General features: G+C 32.7%; 1 protein-coding gene across 1 annotated transcript; it reads right to left on the minus strand.

Moving 5' to 3' along the window:
- Positions 1 to 4: 4 nt before the first annotated feature.
- On the minus strand, positions 5 to 10,702 carry arrdc3b (arrestin domain containing 3b). Its single transcript, NM_001004605.1, is given in 8 exon segments — positions 5 to 1,498; positions 3,930 to 4,072; positions 4,181 to 4,337; positions 5,824 to 6,080; positions 6,171 to 6,273; positions 7,603 to 7,750; positions 7,836 to 7,917; positions 10,273 to 10,702. Coding segments are annotated over 8 exon segments (1,239 nt in total). The 5' UTR covers positions 10,553 to 10,702; the 3' UTR covers positions 5 to 1,429.
- Between the last annotated feature and the right edge of the window lie 12,699 nt (positions 10,703 to 23,401).

A 23,401-nucleotide genomic window follows, 5' to 3' on the forward strand; every position in this document is an offset into this window, starting at 1 on the left:
GCTGTTTAATTGTATCAAATGGCATGTTTATTTAAACATGTTGGAGCAAAAACAGACAAAATGTTCATTTTTTTTGCTGTGAGACAACATAGATGACTTACAAAATGGTACAAAAGTTAGAAACAAGCCAAGAATACAAAACTATGTGGAAACACACTGAAAACACAGTGGATATTGCACCATTCTCATGTTAAAATTCACACCCATCAAGCCCTGAAATGGAAAAAAGGAAGCCATTTTTAATAGCTCTGCCTGTCTGAAGAGCAGCGTTGCTTCCGGTATGCAGTATGCATGATATATATCTAGTCTCTGTGAGGGTTATTTATTTCCCTGGAAGTGCACGTTTGAGAATGTTCTCAGAGTATCTTAAAACAAAAGTGACAACTTTCATCAGTGAATCAAGCACAAACATCAATACAAAGATGCATACAGTTCACAAAAAGTCCCTTTTTACAATAGGCAAATATCAGCAGAGCGCACAAATTCAGCCTTAAACTCTGAAAACACAAACATGGATTTGCATCAAGGCCACAATGATGGTTTTATTCATTCAGAAGCGTAGCTAGTGATTCTAGTTTGTTAACAGTGTGTTTATGTAAACAAACATATCTAAATCACACGTAAACGTCAGACATATTAGCCAAGCTTCCAACACTTTGAATGCAATCGGTGAAAAGTGCTTGTTGTCGTCAAACAAAAACAGATCAAAAGCCATTAGGTCAAAGACATTGCGAGTCTAGTTGGCTCAACCAAGAGTCCTGGAGTGCAGCTTTCTGCATATTTTTGTAACAGCGAGAGCTGGAGGACTGATTCAGGAATGTCTTGCATCTCGATGAGCGTCCTCAGTTAATGGTCTCTCTTCTTTCGCCACTTGAATTGGTACCAAGTGCCGTTTTTGATGCTTTCGCAGTTTCTTTCAAGCAAAAAGGCAACACGGCGTGTCAAAAATCCCACCAATAATCTTGCCATGTCCACATTTTTCAACATGCTCAAGTACGTTTTGAGAAAAATCAATGTGGTAAAGCCACTTCTCTTGCAAGAAACAATTGACAAAATGAAAACAACTGACAAAATGTTCTGCTGGAGTGGATGCAGGATGCACGGGGGTTATTTGTTGCTCTTGGTACCATTAAATCACATCCAAATTTACTCTTGCATTTGGACCGTGTTCTCTTTAACGCATCTCAGTGTCAAGGGCACAGTTTTACTCCGACTATTCCTGTCTGCACGCCCTGATCACCGGCGATGGAGAGGGAAGGGTCAATCAAGATCTTCAGCAGCTTTTTTGACTCGACCCAGATTGGGAGTGTTTCCATCTGTGTTATCAGAATGGCAGCTCGCATCTCCTCATGGAGGAAGAACAAACCTCGGGTGGAGGTTTGTGGAGATTTTTGATCCCTGACTGCGCTGGTCAGGCGTGGTCACTCCTTCAGCGGGATGGACAATTGTCTGGTCGTCTGTCCATCGATCCGCACACATAATCAGGATGGGGATCAACCTATCAGGGAAAAATAAAAATGTTTAATGATATAGGAATTTAAATGGGTTAGCAATAAACTATGATGAATGCCAGATATGTTTGGTTATACACAGATACTGGCCGATAAATGCTATTTTTAAAGTTATTGTTAGGCTTACATGGAATCTGAATGTGCAGATCTTTTTAGCCCATCATTAACTGTAAATGCCTGATATATCGGTGGACATCGGCCGATATATCGGCTGATAATTGCTATTTTTAATGTTTTTGTTAGGCCCACATGGAATCTGAGCACGCAGGTTTTTTAGCTTATCGTTGAATATATTAATCTACTTGTGTAAATGTATATTTATTCAGTTTTTATATTTAAATTTCAGGAATTGTTTTAACTAATATGCAAATGTTTATATGATTTGTTTACAATATAGTTGTAAAAGTTGCCTTTTAGTTGACATATTATATGAGAGATTATTTGTTTATCAAACAATTGGATCTAATTGGATTTGCACTGCAAACCTTAAATAAAAGGTAAAAAGTTTAAAGTTTTTATTCAATGTTTTAAGGTTTGAGTACACTCCCAAAATCATTCTGCACAAAAACACCCAAAAGTTACAGCAGATTGTGTCTGGGTCTAGTTATCATTATCACTGAAAACAATAAAATTAGGCTGATATCTACATAAATTATGTATTATTTTCGCTGGTTGAACCACTTCACATGCTTGTTTACTGGTACTTTAAAAAATTATTTGTCAAATATTTTGATTTTGGTTAAGTTCGGTTAAGATTTTGGTTAAGTGGCCATAGAAAAGAATTGGTTTTAAAAAAAAAAAATCGGTTGTTCACTTTTGTTTGCCTTTTAATTTTGCAAATATGCAGAACAATTCTTAATATTTATAGTTACCGGTTAATATATCGATTATCTGCCAAATCTATAGGGTCATGCAGAAAAATTTAAATGATTTACAGTTATTGGCTAATATATCGGTTATTCAGTTGTTATTATTATATCCATATCTAAAGAGACATGCAGAAAAATGAATTTAAAAAAATGATATTCATCAGCAAATATATTGGTCATCTTACAAATCTAAAGAGCCATGCAGAAAAATTATTAATATTTATATGTATCGGCTAATATATCGGTCATCGGTCAAATCTAAAGAGTCATGCAGAAAATTTTAAATATTTATATTTATGGGCTAATATGTTTGTTACTTGGCAAATTTAAAGAGTCATGCAGAATCAGGCAAAAAATTATAAATATTTATGTTTTTAGGCTAATATATTGGTTTCCGGACAAATTTAAAGAGTCATGCAGAAAATGATATATATATAATTGTGTGTGTATGTGTGTGTGTGTGTATGTGTGTGTGTGTATATTTATCAGCTAATATATCGGTTATCGGCCTAATCTAAAGAGTTATCAGTATCTGCCAAAATTCCATGTTGGTGCATCCTTAATATAAAGTATGAGGTCTAGAAACTCAACGCACCTCAGAATACAGAGTTATCTGTTATTCGGTTGTTGTTATTATTATATCTAAATCTAAAGAGACATGCAGAAAAAAGAAAAAAAAAATTATATTTATCAGCAAATATATTGGTCATCTTACAAATCTAAAGAGCCATGCAGAAAAATTCATATTTATATGTATCGGATAATATATCGGTCATCGGCCAAATCTAAAGAGTCATGCAGAAAATTTTAAATATTTATATTTATCGGCTAATATATTTGTTACTTGGCAAATTTTAAGAGTTTTTTAATAAGTATTTTATATAGATAGATAGATAGATAGATAGATAGATAGATAGATAGATAGATAGATAGATAGATAGATAGTTATTTATCAGCTAATATATCGGTTAATATAATCGGTTATCGGCCAAATCTAAAGAGTTATCAGTATCTGCCAAAATTCCATGTTGGTGCAACTTTAATATAGAGTATGAGGTCTAGAAACTCAACGGACCTCAGAATACAGAGTTATCTGTTATTCGGTTGTTATTATTATATCCAAATCTAAAGAGACATGCAGAAAAAAGAAAAAAAAATTATATTCATCAGCAAATATATTGGTCATCTTACAAATCTAAAGAGCCATGCAGAAAAATTCATATTTATTTGTATCGGCTAATATATCGGTCATCGGCCAAATCTAAAAAGTCATGCAGAAAATTTTAAATATTTATCGGCTAATATATTTGTTACTTGGCAAATTAAGAGTTTTTTAATAAGTATTTTATATATTTAGATAGATAGATATATTAGATAGATTAGATTAGATAGATAGATATTTATCAGCTAATATATCGGTTAATATATCAGCTAATATATCGGCTAATATATCGGTTATCGGCCAAATCTAAAGAGCTATCAGTATCTGCCAAAATTTCATGTTAGTGCATTCTTAATATGAATTATGAGGTCTAGAAACTCAACGCACCTCAGAATACAGAGGAGGAGGCTGGAAGCGAAACTCGTGAATGTAAGCATACAGTGGTCCTTCAATCTCATCTCTAACCGCTGGGAGATCAGAGCTGCATTGTCGCTCCTCGTCAGTGATGATTTCAGAGTAACTTGGTGGAGCTGGAAAAATTGAGAAGAAAGCCAATATTAGAGCAGAAACAAACCATTAAAAGCTTACTGTTTACAGAACGTGTTGTGTAGAGTTTTCAAAAACGATTAGTGCCGTACCTTCGGGTCTTTCAGGCAATCCCAACCAGCTCATAGCCATGCTGCACTGACTGCTGACGGATGATGTTCTGCTGCCGAAAGAGTGCAGAGGAATGGTGCCGATGACCAGCGGCAGGTTTAGGGTCAGGTTTACAGCTCGAGGGATGTCCACATACACCTGATGAGACATGAGAGGTTAGCTGCATTGTAGACATCATGGATCAGTGAAGGAAATTAGAGCTGCACAATATATCGAAACAGTATCGGTAGCTTGATAATAATATATGCAATATCTATTTCACATAGAGGTGCAATAAATTACATTTCTTATTCATGCATAGGTTACTGATCCAAATTTAATCAATCAGATATTTAGGATATCTATCTTTAGCCCCGCCTCCCCGGTAGGTGCTGTTCTGCTTTTCACTAGAAAGGCCCATAAATGAACACTAATGGCAGGAGTCAAAATGAGTTACGAAAATAATGACAGCCAATCAAGAGACAGAATAGTTGAAGGTTTGCTGTCATTCATAGTATTTTGAAGACTAAATGTTTGCACCTTGATATAGTTTTTTTGCCTAATTAGATTTAATTAAATCAGAAACATATTGATTATGTTTATTTTAGTATTATCATTACTTTAAAAAAAATTTAATAAAAACAGTAGGAATGCACTACATTTGGTATTTTTTTAGCTGAAAGACAAAAAAAAATAGCCAAGATTATGAGCCGAAAAACTCGTTCACTGTCAATAAAATGTGGTTATTCAACTGGCTTTTTTGATATTAGTATAATTTAGGTCAGTTCAATTTAAAAATTCTTACAAAATTACTTTATGTTATTCAATACAATAACAAATAATTGCCACAAAGCTTTTTTGGTTACGGTTTTTAACCAAGTGCATTTAGAATTTCCGTCTTCAGCTCAGAACTTTCATTTCGGAACATCCTCAATTTATAGTACTTTAACTAGTGCTGGGCAAAGATTGATCATATCCGAAATAAAAGTTTGTTTTGACAAAAGGTTTGAGTGTATTTAATATATATATAACAAAGAGGCTAAAGACCTCTAACAAAGAGGCTAAAGACCATGGCCTTCAGGAGTGAGGTTTACCTGCACAGCACCAACTAGCTGGCCTCCGTTACATATATATATAAATATATATATATATATATATATATATATATATATATATATATATATATATATATATATATATATATATATAAAAATAAATAAAATAAAAAAAAAAAATATATATATATATATATATATATATATATATATATATATATATATATATATATATATATATATATATATATATATATATATATATATAAAAAATAAAAAAAATAAATATATATATATATATATATATATATATATATATATATATATAGTTGAAATGTTGTATAAACGCAATATCACACTCGTAGCAGTCATAAAAACGTCTAAATGTTAGCATCCTGATAAAATGTTTTTTAAGCCTGAATAAAATCTACCACTTGTTTATTTTACTATGGTCATTAAATAAAAATTAAAAAATAACCAATAAAAATAGCATTTCCCAACGCAAATCTTATATCTCTAAAAATAATACTGTTGCATTAGTAAACCCAGTATCGTGCAGGCCTGACCCGAGTATAACCTTGTAGACTCACCATGAGTGAATACTCCACATGGATGATGCTGCAGTCCAGAATAGATGGTGATATTGGTGGGATCTTCAGCATTTTTCCATCCCACGTCTCAGTTTTTCCCGAATGGAGAGGATCTCCGCGCAGGTTAGCGATGAGCTGCTTGATCTCCTTGACCTTCCCTTTGGCGAAGAAGGTCTGGGTTTGGTAAAGAGCTGCTTTTGGCACGACCACGCGGGAAGAGCAGTTTTCAATCTCAGCGAAGATCTGGATGGTCTCTCCTGCAAACAAAGCCAAGCATGTTCACTCAATCTGAACAAGTGTCACAAATTAAAAATGCTTTTAAAGATAAGCTGTCTTCATCATCTTACCTGGAGTGTAGCCCTTCCTCTCGATTTTGGCACTTAGTGATACGGGTCCTGAGGTGCAAAACCAGCAGCAAAGAGTTTTATCCTTTGTGCCAGCTTGGGGAGACTGTGGAGGAGGCAGGGAATAATTTAGACACCAGCTTTTATTACACATACTACACAAAAATATACAAAAGACATACATTTACACATATACAGCATAAATATATATAATTTGTATTACGTATATCAATATAACCAAATATCTTATACAGTACATTCATGCATATATTTGTATACACAAAAATATACACAGTGCACACTAATATTTAGTTTGTAAATATTAGCTTTTATTTTGTATGTGATTATATAATCAGCACTAATATATAAACACATATACATATATATCCAAGTGTGTGCTTAAATTAAACAGCTCATCATTATCGGTTCTATTAAACATCAAATTTTATCAAGTTTATCTGACATAATTAAGACCAATATGAAAAATACTTTAGTGATTCAATGTAAATAATCACTATACTATAATTAAGTGTATATTATGGCATTCAGAACTGTAGTTTTACTACAGTAAACTGTGATGTATCATACTATAATACATCCAATTTTTACTTTATTTGTTTATATTACTATATTTGCTGTGTTACCATAGCTACTATAGAATCAAAGCAAAAGATTGATTTGTTTATATTATTATAGTCGTTGTGTTACCATAGCAACTATAGAATCCCCACAGATTAATTTATTTATATTACGTTAGTTGTTGTGTTGCCATAGCAACTATAGAATCAAAGCAAAAGATTGATTTGTTTATATATACTAGTTCGTTGAGTTACCATAGCAACTATCGAATCACCACAGCAGATTCATTCATTTATATAACTATACTTGTTGCGTTAACATAGCAACTATAGAATCAAATCAACAGATCAATTTGTTTATATTATAGCAACAATAGAATCACCACAGCAGATTAATTTGTTTATAATACTAAAGTTGTTGTGTTACCATAGAAACTATAGAATCAAAGCAACAGATCAATTTTTATATATTGCTGCAGTCGTTGTTGCCATAGCAACTATAGAATCACCACAGCAGATTCCTTTGTTTATATTACTATAGTCGTTGTGCTACCATAGCAACTATAGAATCAAAGCAACAGGTGGATTTGTTTATGTTACTACAGTCGTTGTGTTACCATAGCAACTATAGAATCACCACAACAGATTAACTGAACTACTTCACTACAGTATTACACTATGGTATTTGTCATTTTGTATAACCATGTTATTTTAACCTAAATTAATAAACTGTGATAACGTGAGAACCGTTGAAGGCCTCTGAATTAATTTGAGCCTCTAAATATCACGCCACGGTTTGCGCAAATGTTTAGTTTTACACTAAAACACGATTAGGCATTAAAATGTTTCTGTCTTACCAGTAACAATGGTGTGTTGATGTCAATGTGCTCGAAGACGGTGAACTCTTTCTTGGTCTTCATGGGCAGAAGCCATTGCCTGTGAAGCTCTGCCTTCACCCAGTACCTAACGCTGCCATGTTTGCCTTCAAAAGACGTCGCCAAAGGCCTGAAAGGAGCCATGAAAAAATAATGTAAGCGTTTCAGTCATTATACATTATATATGTGTATATTCAGACAGCAGCGTTACTTACGTCTGGGGCAGTTCAAGGCTGAAGGGAAACTCATGGCGGCCTGAGTGAAGAACGGTGAAGGCTTCATCGCAGCAGTCGTCATCTACAAGAAAAAAAGAATAAAATTTGGTATACCAATATATCATACCTTTACAAAATACCTAAAAGACTCCTAAACACAAGACAAACACCCCACAGTGTCATTATTTCCCTTGTTTCAAAACACAACCAATTCAATTCAAATCTTTATTTCTATAGCACTTTTACAATGTAAATGAGTTTTAAAACAGCTTAACATATGAGTTATTGTAAATTGAAACTGTGTCAGTCCATTTTCCAAGTGAAATAACTTTAAACATCATCATGATTAAATATGATATGAATTTTTGGCCTCAGCAATCAAGGACTGTACAGAAAAGTGTCTATATTTAAGCATATATACAAGTATAATCAATAAGTTAGTATTTCCTTTTTCTTGCCGCACTGTATTTATATTGTAAAATACAATGAGATTTAAGATTTAAGGTAGGATTTAGTCATTAATATCAGTCTAACACAAACGTTAGATTTTAACTGTAGCTTCAATGAAGTATACATATTATTAGATAACTATTAATTTTGAATAATGCAATTCATAACTAAAAATAAATTCAATAGTAGTATAGGAATTTAATTTAAAGTTAAATTTAATTTAAAAACAACCCAATCTTTGGTTAATGTTTGGTTTTTGTATTTATACACTGTAAAAAATTCTGGGTTCCACAAAATCAACTTGTGTTGGGACAATATAAAGCAATTAACTTATTAGTTTTTACTAATTTAAGTGGGTTGAACATAAAACAATTAAGTTGTCACAAAAAAAAAACTCAAGAATTGTATTGTTTCAGCTCATTTTAAAGAAGTGGTTTGATCAAATAGCAAAAAAAAATAAATAATTCAGTTTTGAGTGTATGCAAATTACATTTTTAACTTAACAAACCATATTTGACCCAGTTACAACAATCCAACATTGTGTGCGTGTAATTTTTGTCACATTCTGTTAGTTCTCCTCCACCAACAAGACTGTTGTTTATAACTCTGGTCCCAAATAACATTCATAAACATGTTTTCATTCACATTTTTAAGAACAAGCATATGTAACATCTCTGTCCTTTATTTTATCGCCACCTCAGCATTTCCACAGCCTGCTGTAAATAACTGAGTCTGTCTGTGTGTCACTGAAGGCAGCCAGCAGCTAGAGAGGACCGGACTGAACCGGCGCGAGCAGCCGCTCTCAGCCGGATTTCCCCATGCATATATTACTAGGCGGCTGCTGATTGGCTGAGCCGAAATGTCTTTTCCTATTGAATACGCCCCCATAAGGAAGCCACATGTGTATTGCAGCGTGGTTTAAGCTTTGGGTAGAGGTGTAAAGAAGAAAATCAAAGACACGCTTAAAGAAATACAGACAAAGATGAAATGCAATTAAACTTATTTTATTACAGACACATACTTGATTACAGAAAATACATATTTTAACGTGATAGCTGTTACACAGTGTGTACATTCAATTCAGTTTGACAGGAGAAAACCAAAACACAATATGATTTCACTAAATAAGTTAAAATAAATCATTCCAACAATCCATTGCTTGATTATAATGTGTATTTAAGTAAATACGATTAATTAAAGTAACGCGACAGCTTAAAAATGTCATGTTTGCCAACTTTTAATCAGTCTTGATATGCTGCGGATAAGTTGTTGCAGTCTTGACACTTCTGCAAAGATATGATATCACCGGGGGCACACGAGCACTTCCACCAATCAGAGAAGAGACAGGATTGCGCTCCGCCAATCCGCGAGCAGAGGCTCGGTCAGCACAACCCCCCTCTACACCAGTTTCTGAACAGGTTTAAACCGCTTCGAACAAAGACTACAAACTTACTAGAATCATCTATGAAAGAAACTATAACGCTTAAAACCAAACACGAACGCAACGATATGAATACAAAACAAGAGTAAACACGGTAACCGTGTACAGCAGACATCGAGGGAAAATGTTTAAAGTTAAACGGTAGTTTTGGACAGGAGGGTATGCAGTATATAGGTTGGTGTTTTATAACAAACAAACGCGTATAAAACGATAGTAAATTCAGATTAAGCTACTTTAAACAATTAATTTAAAATCTCATTTAGCATTTGTGTTTTTCTTCACGTACTTAAGGTTTCAAATGAAATATTGGACTAACTATTATTGTAAATCAGCAACTATTATTGGCTATCAACATATTAATAAATGTTACAGTTTCTCATTTCACCAATGAGAGGTATATACATATATACAAACACTAATAGGTATATACATTGACAATTACAAGAGATAACATATAAACAATAGGAGCACACATCTGTCACTGCAGTCCCACACACATTAATACATACATATTATGACTACTTATTAATAATAAACACTCCTTACCTCTGTCATGTAATATAAGCACATCTCTGTGGTTTAAATACTCCACTTCTTCGGTGAAATGCCGTGTATATGCCGTGTTAGATCCAGCACTGCGCGATTCCGTCCAGCGAACTTTCGCCAGTCCCTTTGCGTGGATGTTTAACGATCTAACGCGAATTTCTCCGGTGACTTCAACAATCACCCGACCTGAGACAAAGTCCCCACTGGCAAACACCGGGACGTTGCTGTCATTGAGACAGTCGTAGCTGACAAAGAAGTTTTTCACCTTCCCGAGCACCATGATGGAGATCTTACTCAGCTGTAAGATAATTCAGAATAAAAACCCCGGCTGTTTTACTCATCTGTGAGGGTTGTTTTGCCGTGCAGAAAGGCTGCAGGCAGGTTATTTGCTATAGTTGCCTGCTGTTCATTGAGTTGTGCTGGAACTGCATGGGAAGATGCAGCGGTCTCTCTCTTGAGTTCTGCTTCTGACTCTGCTTTAATACCTCGTTTGGTGGAAAAACAAGCAGACTGCGCATGCGCAATCGATAAGACTTCTGCGGCTGCTGCTGGACTCTTCTTCCGCCTCTCAGAGGTCTATCAATCTTATTTTACTTTTGTACTGTCAATCCTTGAACAATAACAGAACGGCATTAATAACTTTGAAAATTACACAAAAAGACTGGGATAACAATCGATTTACATTCACAATCTACATTGATATTGCTAATAATAACAATACAAAAAACTAGATAATTAAATACATTAATAATAATAATAATAATAATAATAGAAAACATTGATAATTAAATACAATAATAATAATAATAATAATAGAAAACATTTATAATTAAAAACATTAATCATAATAACAATACAAAAATAGATAATGATAATTAAATAAATTAATATTAATACTAACGCAAAAAATAGATCAATAAATAAATTAATTAATTAATAATAATAATAATATTAAAAACAAAACAAAATAGATAATTAAATACATTAAAAATAATAACTGTATTTATCTATTTTTTGTATTTGTATTATTATTATTAATGTATTTATTGATTTTTTATTTTTGTATAAAAATATAAAATCATTAAATACATTAATAATAATAATAAAAATACAAAAAATAAATAGATAAATACAGTAATAATAATCACAATACCAAAAATAGATAACAGATTAATATTATTAACAATACAAAAATAGATAATTAAATACATTAAAAATAATAATACAAAAATATATATTTTAATACAATAATGATAATAACAATACAAAATTAAATAGTTAAATACATTAATAATAACATTAACAAAAATAAGTAATTAATAAATGAATGCTATGAAAAATAATAAAAAATAGAGATTTTAGTACGTTAATAATAATAATACAAAAAACTGAAACAAAATCATTAAATAGATTGATAATAATAATAACATTACATAAATATATAATTCAATACATTAATAATAATACCAATGCAAAAAATGGATCAGTAAATACATTAATAATATTAACAATGCAAAATATAGATCATTAAATACATTCATAATAAAACCAATACATAATATACAATTTAATAGATGAATATTAATAACAATATAAAAATATATACATTTATAATAATAAGAATAATACAGAAATAGACAATTAAATACATTCATAATAATAACAATGCAAAAAATAGATCATTAAAAGCATTAAAATAATAATAATAAAACTCAAAAATATATATACATTTTAATACATTAATAATAATAATAACACAAAAATATACAGTTAAATACAGTAATAATAACAATGCCAAAAATAGATAATAGATTAATATTAATAATAATACAAAAAATACATATTTTAGTGCATTCATAATTTTAACAATACAAAAATAGATCATTAAATACATTAATAGTAATAACAGAACAGAAAATTAAATAAATAAAATAAAATAACAAAAAACATTTATACAAATAAAATGCAGTTTATCAGTTTACTGTATTTAAGTATGCTGGAGCATTCGTAAACAAAAGCAAAACTCTGAATGGGTGATGATAAAAAATTGTATTATATATTAGTATTACACTTACACAAGCACACACAGACATAAACTGACATACACACAGGATCACCCATTTTAAGAGTTTTACACACACACACACACACATATATATATATATATATATATATATATATATATAATTCCCCTATAGCGCATGTGTTTGGACTATGGGGAAACCTGAGCACCCGGAGAAAACCCACGCCAACACGGGGAGAACATGCAAACTCCACATGTCAACTGACCAAACACACAGTTGGCACTATACATGCCAACTGACCCAGCCAGGACTCGAACCAGCGACCTTCTTACTGCGAGGTCACAGTGCTAACCACTGAGCCACCGTGTCGAAATAATTCTTGAGTAAATGAAATGTAATCACATGCATGAAATCAGGCTTCCTAATGTATTTTTGTCTGCTTACTTTATCCTGAAAGGCTTGGTTGCAATTTAAAGTTCAGTTTTTGTTTCAGGGTTTTGCAGAGCATATTTTTCCCCCGGTGTCTCTTCACTGCCACCTGCCTGTTAAATGTGGTTATTGCATATGTGATAACATACATAGCAAATTGTAGGCTACTTAAACTACAGTAACCAAACACATTCATTCATTTCCCCTCGGCTTAGTCTCTTTATTCATCACAGGTCGCAACTTTATCACAACTTATCCAGCATATGTTTTACACAGGGGATACCCTTTCAGCTGCAACCCAGTTCTGGGAAACACCCATACACCCAACTCATACGCTAGTCAGTTTAGTTCATCAGTTCCCCTATAGCGCATGTGTTTGGACTGTGGGGGAAACACGCGGAGAATATGCAAACTCTACATGACCCAACACACAGTTGGCACTCCACATACCAACTGAACCTACCCGGACTTGAACCAGCGACCTTCTTGCTGTGAGGCCACAGTGCTAACCACTGAGCCATTTCATGCATGATATCAGGCTTTCTGATATATTTTTTTCTGCCTACTTTATCCACTAAGTGATGGTCATATTGTCTCAGTGAAGTTTAGAGTTCATATGTTCTTCCTGTCTCTTCACTGCCACCTGCCTGTTAATTGTGGTTATTGCATACAATAACATACAGTGTGAAATATTCTTAATCAGCAATTTTCCGTATTTTGTGATTCATGTTTTTATTTACTCATAGTTATTTATGCTTTTAAGTTGCGTTATGGGATCTTGATCTTTCTTACAACAGCATTTAACCTTAAAAAGTAAAAAAAAAGTGACTTTTATTAACATTTTTAATGTTGGTGTTGTATATATTGCGCTACAAATACCTTAAATAAACTGCCATTTTCTGTTTTACTATTTAGATATTATTTCTTATTCATGATATCATTATTTCAAGCTACTAAAATGTCAATAAAACTCACTTTGTTAAACTGGAGAGTTGAATTTTCAACATCAAAAATCGACAGGGCAGAGATCAACATCCCATAATGGAATTCACAACAGTAAATAAACACAAAACACTTGTGAAACTGTTCATTAATGAAGATAAGAAGGGATGACATGTAAAATTAAAAAGTAAGAGACGAATAAAAATGTATGTGGTAGAAGCAGAAAGGAAGAAGTTATATTAACTGGATTGTCCTGGCTGGCTCAGTTGGCACTTCTGTGTGGAGTTCTCCCTGTCCACAGTTCAAACACGTGTGGTATAAGTGAATTGGGTAGGCTAAATTTTCCATAGTGTATGAGTGTGAATGGGTGTGTATGGATGTTTCCCAGCGATGGGTTGCAGGTGGAAGGGCATCCGCTGCGTGAAACATGTGCTAGATAAATTGGCGGTTCATTCCGCTGTGGTGACCCCAGATTAATAAAGGGACTAAGCCAAAAAGAAAATGAATGAATGAAATTATCAGTGGTGTATGAGTGTGTGTGAATAAGTGTGTGTGGATGTTTCCCAGGGATGGGATGCAGCTAGAAGGAAACCCGCTGTGTTAAACATATGCTTTATAAGTTGGCGGTCCATTATGCTGAGGCAACCTCTAACTAAGCGGAAAAGAAAATGAATGAATGAATGAATGAATGCAAGTTGGCGGTTCATTCCGCTGTGGCAACCTCAGATTAATAATGGGACTAAGTTGAAAAGAAAATGAATGAATGAATGAATGAATGAATGAAAGTTGGTGGTTCATTCCGCTGTGGCAACCTCAGATTAATAACTAGACTAAGCTGAAAATAAAATGAATTAATTAATTAATGAATGTTGGCAGTTCATTCCGCTGTGACAACCTCAGATTAATAACTAGACTAAGCTGAAAAAAATGAATGAATGAAAGAAAGTTGCCGGTTCATTCCACTGTGGCAACCTCAGATTAATAACGGGACTAAGCTGAAAAGAAAATGAATAAATGAATGAATGTAAGTTGGCGGTTTATTCCGCTGAGACAACCTCAGATTAATAACTGGGCAAAGCTGAAAAGAAAATGAATAGATGGATGAATAAATGAATGAATGAATGAATGAATGCAAGTTGGTGGTTCATTCCGCTGTGGCAACCTCAGATTAATAACTGGACTAAGCTGAAAAGAAAATGAATTAATGAATGCAAGTTGGCGGTTCATTCCGCTGTGTCAACCTCAGATTAATAACGGGACTAAGCTGCAAAGAAAATGAATGAATGAATGTTTAATTAGAATTAAATTAGTTGTAGTGTTTGAGTGTGTCTGGATGTGGGAGTGTATGTGTGTTGAAGCTGGACGGGCATCCACTGTCGTACATATGTACATTTCATTCCGCTTTCCTGATGAATAAAGGGACTAAGCCTTTAAAATGAACGAATGAATCTTAAATGCGAGAAAATAGCACTGTTTTTGGGGTGAACAGTTGTTATTTGTCACATCCTCAGTATAAACAGCAGAGGGCAGCATTGCTCTATTCCAGAACTGAGAGACGCTGAATGTTTCAGCTCCAGCGTTGACCAAACTCACCGTTACTGTCCAGTAAGACTTTAATCATCTTATAATGAATTCGTGTATTTGGGTATCTGAGTTAACCTGCAAGCCTTTTTTGTTACTTTATTTCTAATCACAGCACATATCTGTTGCACAAATGCAAAACAAGCATGATGAATTGTTCTGGAGATTGAATTACATTTAATTTCTTTAGATTTTACAGCACAAACTCTGTCAGTCTGACTAGAAAGCTGCAGCATGGTGGATCTGCCTGCACTACTACAGAGCACATTATGTATGATTCTAACATTATAATCTTGTAAACAAATGCAACCAATCTTTATATTTACTTTTCAGTCTTAATTTATAAGTGTTTTATTACCTCACTAGATTATTCATTTTTGAGGAATTATTCAATGGCACACATTTTGATGGTTATTTGTCGCCACCTATTGCCTTTACAACGCAAACGCATTACTAAAGATGCTTTTTAATGCTGATTTAAACTTTATTATATCAGTGTTTATATCTGAACTATAGCTTGTTATCATAGTACTTCTGTGAGTATTTGATTGATTGTTAGGCATAAATTCTAATACTGATTGAAAAGACTGAAGTCTGAGATCATCGATAGATTAATAGAGAGGGGTCTGGCGGCAGACTCGGTGCAGATGCAATCTGAGGTGCAGCCAATGCTTTTTAATGCACTTTCCTAACCCTACCACGAACAGTTAAGTCACTAGCTCTACTGAGTGCATTGTGTCTGACATTGCATCTCTGAGAGCTAGCTTGCATTATAAAGGCTGCATCCAGATTCTATGGCCGGCTTCTGGCAGATGCAGTCATAGAATAATCATGTGCGTTACGCACAAGCAAAGAAATGAATTAAATAATTAATTAGTTAAAATAAAGAAAAAATAAAGTTAAACAATGAAATAAAAAATAATTAAAGTTAAAATACATTAAATAAAATAAAAAACAATCATATTGAATTTAATTACAAAAAAATAAAATAATTAATTACTTAAAAACAATAAAATAAAATTACAATAAAAAAAAATACTTAATTTAATTTAATTAAATGCAAAAATATTTAAATTAAATTAAAACAGAAAATATTTTTTATTGAATTAAAAAAATTGAAGTTAAAAAACATTCAAATAAAATTTAAATTAAATTACAATAAAACAAATGTTAAAAATCATAAATAAAATTAAAATCGAATTCTAATGAAAAACAATGACATTTTATTGAATTAAAATAAAATAAATAAATGAAACAATCATTTAAGAATAATAAATAAAATTACATTAAAATAAATAATTAGAATTTAATTTAAGATAAGTAAATACAAAAATGTATTTGTTTTCTTTTCGGCTTAGTCCCTTTATTAATCCACGGTGGAATGAACCGCCAACTTATTCAGCACATGTTTTACGCCGCGGATGCCCTTCCAGCTGCAACCCATCTCTGGGAAATAAATACAAAAATAATTGAAATAAAACAGAATATATAATTTTATTGAAATAAAAACAATTAAGTTAAAAATCAATCAAATAATTTTTTATTACAATAAAATATAAAATAAATAAAAACAAAGAATTAAAATTAAAAATGATTAAATTTAATTAAATTTCAATAAAATGAAAAAATATAATTAATTATTAAATATAATTAAATATGATAAATTAAACGTAATAAAAGTCAGTTTAAAGTTTTCTAAATGAAATTGAAAACAGAATATTTGTTTGTGTTCAAATAAAAACAAAGTAAAAAAATCATATAAAATTTTAATTAAATTACAATAAAATTAAATAATATTTGATTTAATTAATAACATTTAAATGTAAAAAACAACTAAATTAAAACAGAATATATATTTTAATGAATTAAATACAATTTTTAATTACAATAAAATAAATAAATTAATAATAAAAAATATAATAAATTAAAAGTAATAAAACTCAGTTTACAGTTGTCTTATCAAAGTTCTTTACTTCATTTCATTAAAAAAAGAATTGTTACTTTTTTTTAATTGCTAAAAAAACAAAACACAACACCTTATTAATTTCCCTCAGCATAAAGACTCTGAAACGACTTCCACGAGTAACTGATTTCATTTCATCCTCGATTCATCATCAGTCAGTGTTTACAGCTCCACACAGAGCTTCATTCAGGCGAGTCCCGTCACACTGAAGCCACGGCCATGATGGAGATGACAGATCCAGTTTTCTGTATTTGGCTGAATGATCTTATCAATCTGGCCCTCAACAGCGGGACAGGTCTGCTCTCTTAGGGTCAGAGGTCACCGGCAGAGGTCAAAGGTCACGTTCGGTATTCAAATGAAACCTCCAAAACCCTCGTGGATACGGCGAGTTCCACTTTCATTATGCTGTTGTCTCTTTAATGATGAGAGATGCTTATATTATATTATATATAGATTATATTATACTGTTGTGTGTGTGTGTGTGTGTGTGTGTGTGTGTGTGTGTGTATGTGTGTTTGCATGCTGGTTTGTGTGTCCCTGTTTATGTGCATGCGAGTGTGTTTTTGAGTATGTGTGTGCGCATGTTAGTGTGTGTGAGTGTGTGTATGATTGTGTGTCTGTGTGTGTGTGTGTGTGTGTGTGCATTGTGCATGTGAGTGATTTTGAGTATTTATGTATGTGTGTGTGCGGATGTGTGAGCTTCTGTGTGTGTGTGTGCATGCTCGTTTGTGTGTATGTCCCTGTTTATGTGCATGCGAGTGGTTTTGAGTATTTATGTATGTGTGTGTGTGGATGTGTGAGCTTGTGTGTGTGTGAGTGTGTGTGTGTGTGTGTGTGTGTGTGTGCATGTGTGCATATATGTGTATGTGCGCATGTGTGCATATATGTGCGCATGTCTGTGTGAGTGTGCATGACAGTGTGGGTGTGTGTGTGCAGTTTTGTGCATGGCTGTGTGTGGTGTCTGCATGTGTGTGTGTGTGCATGTTAGTTTGTGTGAGTGTATGTGTATGATTTTGTGTGCGTGTGTCTGTGCACATGTGAGTGTGCATTCCCATGTGTGTGTGTGTGATGTGAGTGTGTGTAACTCATTTTTAAGCATAAGTGGTTCTGTATGGGCTTGTGTGTGTGTGCTTGCATGTGTGTGTGTGTGTGCGCATGTGTGATGTGAGTGTTGTCAAATTGTTATTGAATGTGTGTGTATGTGTATGTGTAATTGTGTGTGTGTGTGTGTGTGTGCGCGCAGTTGTGTGATGTGAGTGTGTACAAGTTGTTTTTGAGTGTGTGAGTGTGTGTGTGAGTGTGTGTGTGTGTCTGTGTGTCTGTGTGTCTGTGTGTGTGTGTGTGTGTGTGTGTGTGTGTGTGTGTGTGTGTGTTGAAGAGGCATGATGTAATGTGAAGACTCCTCTGTTTCCCACACTTGCTCTGGGCTCCTGACAGCCTGGGAAACTGAAAGCTTCCATCTGTTCAGCAGGTCAGCAGAGGCTCCGGTGACCCCTGACACACACACACACACACACACACACACACACACACACACACACAGTAAACCTGAAGGAGCGGCTGCTGACAGAGTGGTAAACCCTACAGACCTGTTCTGTGTAATCTCATCTCGTCTCGATCACATATTCTGCTGACAGATCCTCCACAATTCCTCAACTAAAGGGAGAACAGGAGCTAATTGCCTGCTAATTGCACTCTTCATTTCAGCTATTAAAAGTCATTCTAAACCTGCATTTTATGTGATTTATTTTCAACCAAATTTTGCTAAAATATGGGGAAAATCCAGTGCTTCAGCTTGTCTATAAATAATCCAAACATGGGTAGATTTAAATTAAATAGCGTTTTATTTTTTATTAACACTGCTTAATTTTATTTATTTATTTAATTATATCTTATTATTTTATTTATTTAATTGTTTTTAAATTTAATTCATTATGTATTATTATTTATTTATTTTAATTTATTTATTTTAATATTCATTTGTTTTATTTTAAATATTTTATTTGTTTATTATATTCATTTATTTTATTTTAATATTTATTTATTTTATTATTGATATAATTTGTTCATTTATATTATTATTTTTTATTTTATATATTTTATTATTTATTTATTTTACATATTTTTATCCTATATTACTTGTTTATATTTTACACATTTTATTTCATTTTTATTAATTAATAATTTTTTATTTTACATATTTATTTATTTTATTTTAAAAATTGTTGTATTTTACATATTTGATTTATGTTTGAATTTTTATATTTAATTATTTATTTATTTATTTTATTTTGTTTATTTATTTTATTATTTATTTATTTGATATATTTTTTATTTATATATTTAATTATTTGTTTATTTTAAATATTTATTTATTCCTTCATTTTCTTTTTGGCTTAGTCCCTTTATTATTCCAGGGTCGCCACAGCGGAATGAACCGCCAACTTATCCAGCATATCTTTTACGCAGAGGATGCCCTTCCAGCCGCAACCCATCTCTGGGAAACATCCACACACTCATTCACACTCATACACTAAGGACAATTTAGCCTACCTAATTCCCCTAAAGCGCATGTTTTTAGACTGTGGTGGGGGAAACCGGAGCACCCAGTGGAAACCTACGTGAACGCTGGGAGAACATGCAAACTCACAGAAACGCCAACTGACCCAGCCGAGGCTCGAACCTTCTTGCTGTGAGGCGACAGCACTACCTACTGCGCCACTGCGTCACCTATTTCACATATTTTATTTATTTTATTATTTATTCATTTTATTATTTGTTTATTTTATTTTACATATTTTTTACAATTTATTTATTTTATATGTTTTATTAATTTTATTATTTATTTATTTTACATATTTTTATCATATTTTATTACTTATTCATTTTATTCAGTCGTTTTTTTATTTTATTATTTTATTTTTAATTTATTTTTATTTTATTTTACATATTTTATCTATTTATTATTTTTTATTTATATTATTATTTATTTTTTCTTCTTATTGTATTATTTATTTATTTTATTTTACATATTTTATTTATTGCATTATTATTTTATAAATATATATTTTTATTTTTTATTTATTTGTTTGTTTATTTATTTCATTATTTATTTATTTTTTTTAACATATTTTATTTATTTATTTTATTATTTTTTTATTTATTATTTTATTTTTTTATTTTTTTATATATTTATTTATTTATTTTTATTTTCCTATTCAATTATTTTATTTAACATATTTCATTATTTTTTATTATTTATTAATTTTATATATTTTATTAATTTTATTCATTTATTTAATGAGTTTACTGAAAATATATATTGTTTTTTTACTTTTATGTAAACATTTTTTTCTCCATAAACAAATATTGACTCTATTAACAAATATCAACTTTAATTGTGCTTAAAGGAACAGTTCACCCAAAAATGACAATTTCCCCATCATAAAAGAATATATTTAATGTTAAAACCTGGCAGCCGTTTTAGACTACTCACACTATTTTTATTTTTGCGTGAACTGTCCCTTTAGGAAGGAAGCAAGTGGTTTATTTTCCCACAAGTCTCACTGAGTAACCATTACAAACAGTTACTGAATCAATGAACTAGACCTATCTGATCAATATTTCTCAGTCTGTCTGGACTATCAGAAACAAACGAGCCCCATCTGGGAATGTGACATGCAGAGCGAGACCCCTAAAGAGGCCCCCGGAGAGCCCGATGTCATCCAGGTGTGCTGGAAAACCTTTCAGAGATCCAGCTGCATGCATTCGGCTCACAAAAAAAATAGCTCCGTCCTTCCAGAGGTCACGCAGGTCACACATCAGCATGTGAAATGTGATGACCTTTGACCCTGCCCGCTGGCCCTGAGCTGCTTAGACCCTTTTGTTGCATTAAGTGCCAGCACGGGTGTGATTTAAACACCTGAGGTTAGCCACATGACAGAAAAACACTATAGTAATTCATAGTGTAGTGTATAGCATACTATATTCATTCGTTTTGGACTGTGGCTTAGTCCCTTTATTAATCAGGTGTCACCACAGCGGAATGAACCGCCAACTTATCCAGCATGTTTTTACACAGTGAGATGCACTTCCAGCCACAACCCGTCTCTGAGAGATGTCCACACATACTCATTCACACACTACGGACAATTTAGCCTACCCAATTCACCTGTAGCGCATGACTTTGGACTGTGAAGGAAACCAGAGCACCTGGAGAAAACCCACGCGAACGCAGGGAGAACATGCAAACTCCACGCAACTGACCCAGCCAAGGCTCGAACCAGCAACCCAGCGACATTCTTGCTATGAGGCGACAGCACTACCTACTGCGCCACTGCATCGCCCTAGCATACTAGAGTGTATTTTATTGTACAGTATTTTGCAACTCTTTGTTAATGACTGCTCCAGCATACTGTAGTATGAAATATAGTAAACTGATCAATGTATTGTAGTATAATATACTCTATAGTTGTAGAAAACTACAGTATTGGGTCGTTTTTTATATTACTATATTTGTTGTGTTACCATGGCAACTATAGAATCTCCACAACAGATTATTTTATGCTATAGGTAGGCCCACACGGAATCTGCGCGCGCAGAATTCCGCAGATTTCTGCCGATTTTTAGAACATCATGAATTCTGTTTATTTACTTGAGTAAATGTGTAAATCTGAATTTATTCAGTTTGTATTCAGTAATTTATTACTTTTTATTTCATATATTAAGGTTTTAGTTATGATACTCGCTGGATACTCCCAAAATAATTCCGCAGAAATCTGCCGATTTTTACCAAAATTCTCCGCAGAAATAGCAAAAAATGTCCGCAGATTCCATCTGGCCCTAGTTATAGGTGTTGTGTTAACGTAACAACTATAGAATCAGCATGACAGATTAATTTGTTTATATTATAGTTGTTGTGTTACCATGGCAACTATAGAATCACCACAGCAGATTATTGTTTATATTAGTATAATTGTTGTGTTACCATAGCAACTATAGAATCACCACAACAGATTAATGTGTTTATATTATAGTTGTGTTACCATGGCAACTATAGAATCACCACAACAGATTACTGTTTAAATTAATATAATTGTTACAATGAAGGCGAGGCGGTGGCGCAGTAGGTAGTGCTGTTGCCTCACAGCAAGAAGGTTGCTGAATCGCTGGTTCGAACCTCGGCTCAGTTGGCGTTTCTGTGTGGAGTTTGCATGTTCTCCCTGCCTTCGTGTGGGTTTCCTCCGGGTGCTCCGGTTTCCCCCACAGTCCAAAGACATGTGGTGCAGGTGAATTGGGTTGGCTAAATTGTCCGTAGTGTATGAGTGTGTGTGTGTGTGTGTGTGGATGTTTCCTGGAGATGGGTTGCGGCTGGAAGGGCATCCGCTGCGTAAAAACTTGCTGGATAAGTTGGCGGTTCATTCTGCTGTGGCGACCCCAGATTAGTAAAGGGACTAAGCCGACAAGAAAATGAATGAATGAATGTTGTTACAATGGCAACTACAGAATCGCAACAGATTAATTTGTTTATATTAAAGTTGTTGTGTTACCATGGCAACTATAGTCACCACAGCAGATTATTATTTATATTAGTTTAATTGTTGTTACCATGGCAACTACAGAATCGCAACAGATTAATTTGTTTATATTAAAGTTGTTGTGTTACCATGGCAACTATAGTCACCACAGCAGATTATTGTTTATATTAGTTTAATTGTTGTTACCAAGGCAACTATAGAATCGCAACAGATTAATTTGTTTATATTACTATAGTTGTTGTTTTACCATAGCAACTAGAATCACCACAACAGATGATTTTATGTTATAGGTGTTGTGTTACCATAGCAACTATAGAATTACCTCAACAGATTAATTTGTTTATATTAGTATAGTTGTTGTGTTACCACAGCAACTATAGAATCACCACAACTAATTAAATTGTTTATTTTATAGCTTTTGTTACCATGGCAACTATAGAATCACCACAGCAGATTAATTTGTTTATGTTATAATTGTTGTGTTACCATAGCAACTATAGAATCACCACAGCAGATTATTGTTTATATTAGTATAATTGTTGTGTTACTATGGCAACTATAGAATAGGAACAGATTAATTTGTTTATATTAGTATGGTTGTTGTGTTACCATAGCAACTATAGAATCACCACAACAGATTAATTTGTTTATAT

Source organism: Danio rerio, chromosome 10 (assembly GCF_052040795.2).
Source record: "Danio rerio strain M-AB ecotype USA chromosome 10, GRCz13ab, whole genome shotgun sequence".
NCBI lineage: Eukaryota > Metazoa > Chordata > Actinopteri > Cypriniformes > Danionidae > Danio > Danio rerio.